The 8419-nt window shown below is 47.0% G+C and overlaps 1 protein-coding gene across 2 annotated transcripts; it reads right to left on the bottom strand.

Annotated features, from left to right (window-relative positions):
• Positions 1-2923: 2923 nt before the first annotated feature.
• LOC122163798 (protein FAM162B-like) lies at positions 2924-8043 on the bottom strand. Of its 2 annotated transcripts, XM_042825294.1 has the most exons (6): positions 7806-8042; positions 7224-7295; positions 5728-5824; positions 4713-4821; positions 3916-4033; positions 2924-3036 (listed from the first exon to the last, which is right to left on the bottom strand). In XM_042825294.1, exons 1-5 carry the CDS (start codon positions 7969-7971, stop codon positions 3926-3928), a joined length of 552 nt encoding a protein of 183 aa, XP_042681228.1. In that variant the 5' UTR covers positions 7972-8042; the 3' UTR covers positions 2924-3036; positions 3916-3925. The 2 variants fall into 2 exon arrangements, with proteins under 2 accessions (XP_042681228.1, XP_042681229.1); XM_042825295.1 differs by lacking the exon at positions 2924-3036 and having other exon boundaries at positions 3705-4033; positions 7806-8043.
• Positions 8044-8419: the final 376 nt, after the last annotated feature.

Here is an 8419-nt window from a genome sequence, read left to right as displayed (position 1 = left end):
ACAGAGCAACACAGCCTCTGCAGCAACACCACTGTGCACTGGGATTCCCCAGGGTAGCTGGTAAAAGTCTGAACAGCTCTTAGATCTTCTCACGAAAGTACTAGACCAGGTTATTGATTCAGTGCTAATAACATTCGTTTTGATTGTTTATGAAGAGGATTCTAACCTTAGCAAATCTCTTGATACAGGAGCAAACCCAGTGGGCCTCACCCCATGGGCCAGTAAGCCAGTGACACCGACCAAGCAACAGTCAGAAACAACAGGTGTTCTGAAAATAGCAGGAATCCAGCTCCAAAGGAGGGACAACCGGCTGCACACAGGAAAGAGCTGAGATGGCATGTTTTCTACTCCATAGTGAAGACAACGTCCAAAGCCTGGAAGCTGAGTGTGGGTGCAATCTGCCTTTAAATGAGCAGCAGTTTCCAGCTTGGTGGGAGAAAAAATGCTGAAGACTTTAAACAGGAAAGGCTTTAAAATGAGATCTGAATGGCAAGATGTTGTTTGCATCTAGGGAAATCAGGGATCCTGCAAGTGCAGGACAGCATGGGATCTAATGCATACCAGAAAGGAGCAGTTCGTAGCAGACGGGTGGGAGGAAACCAAGTGTCACTATAAACTCCCGAATGAGTCAAAAAGAGAGGCAAAATGAGCAAGGAAGGGTCGAGGATCTCTGGAGCTCAAATTTTCCATCTCACATTCTGTCTGATGCACTGGGAGGTCATCAGAGACCTCATCACTGCAGCAGAAGAAAACTCGGGTGCATCCATTGCTGCCCCACAGCTATCCTGGGGAAGGCAATTTTCTGTAAAACAGATGGATTTCCAAAAGCAGTGGATAATATCTCTAATCCACAGCCAGGAGGAATCACAACATTGATTTTAATGGAAGCAGAATTAGGTAAACTCCAGCTACTAAGCAAAATATTCCCCAGCGATCACTATGAAACAAAGCTCTCTGGCACCAGCCTACAGCCCATTGTTAGCCATTTCTACGTAGGAGTTTATTAAAATGGCAAAAGCCCTACAAGGGTGGAAGACTTCTTTCCTTCTGATGCAGAGGGATAAACAAGGAGGTGAGAGCTGAAAAGACTCACCTCCAATGCCTGAGCCTAGTGGCAAAGCAGTGCTCCCAGCTCCATCCCTGCCTTATGGCCAGGCTGGGGAAATACAGGGCATGTTTTTGAAAAGTGGAAGAATCACTTCTTCCTAACAACAACTTCTGCCTCCTTTTTAAATGACTTGGATCAGGCGTGACTCTGAAGCAATATAGATGGAGGAGAAATAAAAAACGCCACTAGCCCAAGGTGGTGAGGATTTGGAAGCTGTGTTAATTAGAAGCTTTTCCAAAGGAGAGTCAAAGGACTCTGCAAACAGATCCTGATTTTAGTGAGCAGTGCTAAGTCCCACTGCTGGAGAGGCATCAGCACAATGTCCTCTGCTGGCATCTCCCATTACTACAGGGAATGGCTCCAGATGAGGCTGTGCTACACCAGCAGAGTGCAAGCCAGTGATTCATCTGACTGATTTTGGAGGGTGAATACTGCTATATTAAAATGAATTATCTTGTAGCCAGCACTGGAAAAGGATTATCCCTTACATAATGTTCACTGCTCTTTGTGAGAGCCCAAAAGCAGCTGGGTCATCTGATCAAACCAAGATGGCCCATCGTCACTGGATCAGGGAGGAAGAATTGATTTTTCCTTCTTCTTACTGACAACGTGTAGTGCAGCAGCTTTATGCACTACACAACAGAGACCAAGGTTGTTCGAGAGGATTTGAAAATAGCCCATATCTGAAATGGGTTGGCTGCTTATTTGTTTTCTCCCAGGCACAGGAAAGTGCAGAACAGAACAAGTCACTGTTAATGTGTTTGTTCTTTGATCACTGTTGTCGCCATCTTCTTTTCTGCTTTAGTCAGGGAAGTCCAGAATGTGGAAGTGATTTTGTTTATGAGCATCAGAATGGGCTCCTTTAAATGTTACATGTGTCCTCTTAGCAAGGGCCCAAGAAAGCCATTTAATAATTCAGAACTTATCCAGGGGACTGAGTGTTTTAGTTTATCCTCATGTGAACATTAACTCTGAGGAAATTCTTCCAGGTTAGTGCACTAACCAAGGAAACCAGGTCACATCCACCCAACAAGCACGGATTACCTGTGCCAGCAGAACTGTCTTCTCATCAGAGACTTGCTCACTCTGCACTTGTCCTAGACCATTATTTTCACTTTTCTGAGATGCACTGTGAGGAATACTGCAGGGAGCAGACATCACTTTTTACAATTTGTACTGCATGGGTCTGTGAGTCAGAAACAAGGGCTGCAAACACCAAGATGTGACAGATGTAACGTCCCCTCACACAGCTCCTCATCCTCCACAGGTGTGCAGAAGGAAGAAACCTCCACTACCAAACACCCGAAGACCACAGATCCAGGAGCCCCAGAGCCCAACATCTGCTGAGCACTGACCCCAAGCCCTGGGGAAGAGCTCACCCTTGCCAGCAGCTTCTTCATGGAGTGACACACCAGTGATGAGTGGACCATCATTTTTGGCACAATAAACCCAAACACCTCCATGGAATCTTCCAGACTGCTGGAACCAAATATACATGGTCCAGGTAACAAACCTTGCAGCAGCAGAGCCAAGCCTTGGTGTGATTATGTGTAGCAGAAAGGCTGAGACGGTTACAGCGTTTGCCACCTCCTTTGGTGGTTGGGATGAGATGGTGGGTTTTGTTGCTCCACATCCCTTGGTACCCCATGCAGCATATCCAGCTCTGTGGGCTCAACTTATGGGTCTTAAGGGTTTACCTGTTTTAGCAGGCCTGATGGTGATGGGTTCACAGTTGAACCTGATGAACTTAGTGGTCTTTTCTAACATTAATGATTCTATGATATGAATGATGCACGGAGACTCGGACCACAGGGGTAAGCTGAGGTCTGTCTTAAAGTTTAATGACTTTATGAAAATGGAACTTTCAATATTTCGAGGATCTCTCCCATTAAGCATCATCTCAGAGTTTGGTGACACTTTAAATGAAGCTGTGAAGAGAAGTGTTTGTTTTAGATGTAATTGGACAGCTGTTTTATTATGAGTTAATGAACTATGGTGATTAGAAAGAATTCAGTTTTAGCAAACCATCTATTAGCAATTAATCCTAACTAAAATCACAACTAAGCAAGTGCTAGGGAGCTTCCATGCCAACGACTGGAAGCAGAAGATGAAAAAGCAAAGCAAAGAAGTGCAACAGGATAGGAAGTGCACCTCACCAGGATCCCTGCTCCTGGGAGGGCAGCTGTCCACCATCACCAAACCACGCCGTGAGCCCATGTTGCCACCCCACATTCACAGCAGCTCCTCTGACCCAAAGGCTTTTTGGCCCGATTCAGTCACCAGGGCTGCTCATACCCTCCACCTGCTCATGTGTCCCTGTGAGGGGCTAAGGAGAGGGGTGGGACAGCAATGACAGCAGAGTCAGAGGAAGAGACCTCTTCTTGGTTTGAGGACATATTTCAGACCTGTTCTCCCTCTGCCCCAGATCCCTTTGGCCAAGCCTGTGTGCATTAGAGGAATTGCACAGCCTGGGATGCTCTCTGACATAGGGTTGCATCCTTCCTGCCTGCAAAGACCACGCTGAGCAGCAGCAGCACCATGAGGAATGGATCCTGAGCTGTGCAATCTTCCACCCATCGCCCTCACACTTCCCAGCTCATAGGAGGTGTCTTTATTTTAGCTGAACCCAGTACCAAAGACCAGAGGCCACAGAAGGAAGCTGCTGGGGTTTCCACCAGAACTTCACAGCTCACATGGAGCAGCCTTTACTCTGAGAGAGTTGCAGGCAGAAAGATCCAAGGAGTAAAAGGAAGACAGGTACATATGGCATGTGTGCAAATCACTTCTCTCCTGCTGTTAAAGCAAACCTGTTCCTGATCATTGTGCCTTCACAGCAGCTGCCTCGTGATCTTTCTCTGCTTCAGCCCTCCATTTAGCCTTCTTCTCTTCATTCATCCTCAGCAGTGTGTGATCCTTTTTAGCAGCCTTTGGAAAGAAATGGTGAAAAACATTGCATGCATACATTTCCTACCACCAAAATTCCCTTCGTTTGTACCACTTGCTTTGACACCCCACTCTCCTCTCTGATATTTCATGATGAAAGACATGAATGTGCTTCTTTATTTTACCAATTTCTCACCATTCTAAGCTTCTAAGTAGCAGAAAAATTACATTGCATGATGTTTAGACGTGCATGAGCAGGTAGGAAGAAGGTAGGACAGTGCACTTGCAACTAGGATGTGCCAGTTGGGCTGCAGATCCTCCTTCCATACATGTGGCACAGGAGAAGAGAAGCATCACAGCCATGTGGCCATGGTGGCATGCTGGGCAGAACCACAGGAACCCATTACCCATGGCCACAGGGCAGAAGCAGGCTCTGCCAACACTATCTGAGCTACTCCACAACCTTTGGACTTGCTGAAACACCGTGATATGGAGGCACTGAGCACATGAGTTTATGGTGAAGTGTGCCAGAAGGAACATTCTAACAAGCAAATTGTGCTTCCCCATGCCAACCTCTCCCCTGGAGAATGGGGCAAGAGAAATCCCATGCTAATATTGCTAATATGGACTTAATCTCAAAGCCTGTCAACTGGGTGCTTATTTAAAAAGAAAGCCCACGTAGACCACCTGATAAGTGTGTTACCCAAAAAACATTACTCACCTCTTTGCCTGTGATGACCATAGCCAAGCAACCCAGCAAGGTCAGTGCAATCATGATGTAGCAAACCTTTATCCTCACAGCGTTCCTTGCTGCATCCAAAACCTCAGACCTGCAGAGGACAGAGCAGAGTTCCCATCCTGCAGCAGCATGTGGGAAATGAGATTGTGAGGAGCTGGGTGACAAACCCCCAAATCTTCCAACAGCTGCCTGTCTGTGCACCATGAAGTGGAAGGCTGAGCAGGAGCAGATGACCATCATCCACCCAGAGTCATCGTCCCAAGCAGCTTCTCACAGCCACTGCTGAGAAATCTCCATCGCCTTCCACAAGTGACTCACAGCATTTATCTGACCACTCATGCTTGCAAGAGACTGCAAGGCCTGAGTCATTCATGAAATCATATCCAGCTGTGGATTCCATTATGTCTGCAAGGGAAAGGCCAACCTCTAAGGACCCCACAACGCAGGGGGCACTGGGACTCTGAAATGAAACACAACCCTGTAACAAAATACCTTGACAAAGGGGTCATTTAGAATCATAGAATCGCAAGGTTGGAAACAACCAGCAAGATCATCTGTGGGTAAAACCACAGACCAGAAACCAGGAACTCTTTGCAGACGTTTTCCACCAGATCTGTGAATAACACTAACGTTCCTTTAATAAAAGCTAGCAAAACCTGTAAAAACCCAATGTGGATGACGTTTTACCATGGTGACTCCTGAACTACAGAGCCACTTCCTTGCAAAAAACACTTCTGATGAGTCTGAAATGGATGACAACAAAAAGAAGCGAACCCGATTTACATCAGAGGCAAAACAAGAAGTTCATGCTCCCAACAGTTGGGATTCTTTTTGGACACCAGAAGCTGTAAGCATCATTGGCATGGCAGTCCACAAATACCAACCATGCGAGCAGCCTTCTGACTAAGAAGGCTGGGGTCTCCATCTGCATGCTCACCTCCAACAGTACCGCTCAGCAAAATTAAATGAATATCAAAAGAAAAAAAGGTCTACTTACGTTATGTACTTGGGAATGTCCTCCTCCTTTTTAAAGCGTCCTGCCCACACCAACACCTTTTTGTCAAAATTTGTAGGCCTTCTTTCATTTTTGAATGCTTGAAGAGATTTTGCAAAAGAAAAGAGTGAGCAAAGCTTAAGAATTAAAAAAAAAAAAAAAAAGAAGCCATTGAATCAACAAGGCTGAAATGACTTCTAAGATCACCCAGTCCAATCCCACCCCACCCCACCATGCCCACACATCCCACAGTGCCACCTCCCCACGGTTCTTGGACTCCTCCAGGGATGGTGACCCCACCAGTCCCTGCGCAGCTGTGCCAACACCAATACAGTTAAGGGGGAAGGGGTCTTAAAATTTAGAACAGCACTTTTCTATTCTTTGAGAGCCAAACATGCTTTCTAATGTCAATAAGAACCAGCAGCTGGGATGAGATGCTTTGTTATATTTAGAACTTACTCAGTTTTAAAAATTATTTTCTTTATTTTAGGTAGGTTTTAAACTAAAAATCTCCCCAGTCTTCCCTATTCTGAAGGGAAGAGATGTGGGGCTGCAATCACCCACCCCACAGCATGCTGTCACCCTGCTTGCATCCTGCTTTCCAACAGGGAGCTCAGCAAACTGCCAGCAGCACCAGTAACTCCTCCACAGCATCTCTTTCAGAAAGGACTGATGGAGAGATGAGGTCTGTGAAAGTACAGCCTGGTGGGAGGCTGTAGTTCTCATGCAAGCTGGGTACCAGGTTGCTGTACTCTAATGATGATACATGACACACCAGAAGAGTGCTGCAGCGATGTCATTAGCATGCTGTCACTGTGAGCATAATGAGAAAGGGACTCCAGCGCCTCTTGATGGAAACAAGAGCAATGACAGGCCACAGTGAGGCCACAGTCCCCTTTGGAAATAGGGGAAGCCAGCCCAAATGCTGGCTTTTGCCTTGTGCACCTGTATAGGCAACCACTGCTTGCACACCCAGGCAGGGTGCAAACAAGATGCTGGGTGATGGTGCCCTGTGATGTGGGACTGGTGTTTAGAAGCATGCTATGGGTGACCAAGCCATGCAGGAAGGGATGGATACAAAGATGCATGGTCTGAGTATCCCATACTGTCTGGCTGCTGCTGAGGGCACAGAGCATCTCTCCCTGCCTGCACTGAGATGGTGAAATCACACTGATTGCCTTTGTTCCACACCTGCTCATGCACACCAGGGGTGATAAAAGGCTGAACAATTCCAGGTATAAATCTTGGCATCCTTACAGTGCAGGTAAATTTAATCTATTTCTTCTCCTACTTTTTTTTTGTTTTGTTTTGTTTTGTTTTGTTTTGTTTTTCAACAGTGCCAGGGAGACCAGAGGTGAATCTGAAATATCAATGAGTCTGAATTTGATCAGCAGATGGGCAGATTGCTAAAAGGACAGGTTTCAATCCCAAGGAGATACGGGTAAAGTCCCATGCAGCAGACCAGTGGCAGCACTGGCAGCCCCACAGTCTGTACTCACCAGGGCGAGGAATTTGGTGCAGAAACCTCATCTGCAGTGGGCACCAAGCAGCTCCCTGGTGGGAAGACCAGCCTGGAAGGATGTGCAACCACAGTTAGGAACATCATTATCATTGGAAGGAGCAACAAACAAATCTACTGCCTGGAAGTCGCTGCACTGAGGCATTGCAGCGTCCCCTTCTGAACTGGCACATCGCTGGTTTCCAAAGTGCTCTGGGTGGGGATGGATGGGATGTGGCAGCACTGTACCTGTGGGAGTGGGGATTGCACCACCCACCTACAGAAAGCTGGCAGCAAGCTGCAAGGAGGAACTTTCACTTTCTTTTTTAGCTAACAGATTCTCGGACATAAGGCATCACTTTGTGTTTGCCACCACAGAAGCAGAACTATTTAATACACAGAAAAAAAAACTTTCTCCCCCTACTTGGAACTCTCAATTGTCTCCATATCCCCAAAAGCATCCATAGCACCAACACAGCAATGCAACAGCACAGAACGGGGATCATTTCCCAGCTGTTCCCTGCACAAACCCTTCTCCCCCCATTCTGCAGCACAAAACAGCGACCAAAGAACTTCCACCCACCTGGAGCAGCTGTCTGCAGCACTGCACCCTGCGCAACCCTGGCTCTGTTCCCGACACCTCTGGCACAGCACAGCAGTGGTGGAACAGCATGGAGGTCCCAGGGGTGCAGGTGAGCCCCCCACCTGCACCACCCCACTGGACCACGGCCCAAAATCCTCCCCAGCATCCTGGTGGACCGTCTCAGAAGGCTGACCCTGGGCTTACAAAACTATCACTTCCTGTGAGAAGGGAGGAACACCCTTTCACACATTGGCTGCTGACAGTTTGATTCTGCGTCACAACATTCTCTGTTTGCCAAAATGACACACCTCCCGTGCTGCATGGCAGCTCACGCCCTACGCAGGCACTCCGCAAGGCTCCTGCTCTGAGTACTGGTGGAGGTTGACATTATTTTTCTCCCTCCACGTTATAATAGGACTAAAATAGGACTGCGTGCTATGCTTTCCCCAAAGATAAGCTTTGTGACTGTTAATTATCACAGTCAGAGTTTATAATTGTTCTCAGCTTAAAAAATAACCTTGCAAATCAGTCCTGTTAAACAACCTTTGGGAAGAGGAAAGGTTTCCTTGCTATCAGAATAAACGTGGTGTGGTGAAAGGAAACCAAACTTGATG

Source organism: Centrocercus urophasianus, unplaced genomic scaffold (genome assembly GCF_019232065.1).
Source record: "Centrocercus urophasianus isolate 14NV4802_14NV808 unplaced genomic scaffold, USGS_Curo_1.0 seq_24, whole genome shotgun sequence".
Lineage (NCBI taxonomy): Eukaryota > Metazoa > Chordata > Aves > Galliformes > Phasianidae > Centrocercus > Centrocercus urophasianus.
Note: the sequence above shows the minus strand (reverse complement) of the source record. Positions and strands in the feature narration are given on the sequence as shown.

Coding starts and splice junctions, on each gene's coding strand:
- LOC122163798 (XM_042825295.1), bottom strand. CDS start 7,971: ATGCTGGGGAGGATTTTGGGCCGTGGTCCAGTGGGGTGGTGCAGGTGG. Junction 7,296..7,805: donor GCTGCAGACAGCTGCTCCAG/GTGGGTGGAAGT, acceptor ACATCCTTCCAG/GCTGGTCTTCCCACCAGGGA. Junction 5,825..7,223: donor GCACCAAATTCCTCGCCCTG/GTGAGTACAGAC, acceptor AATCTCTTCAAG/CATTCAAAAATGAAAGAAGG.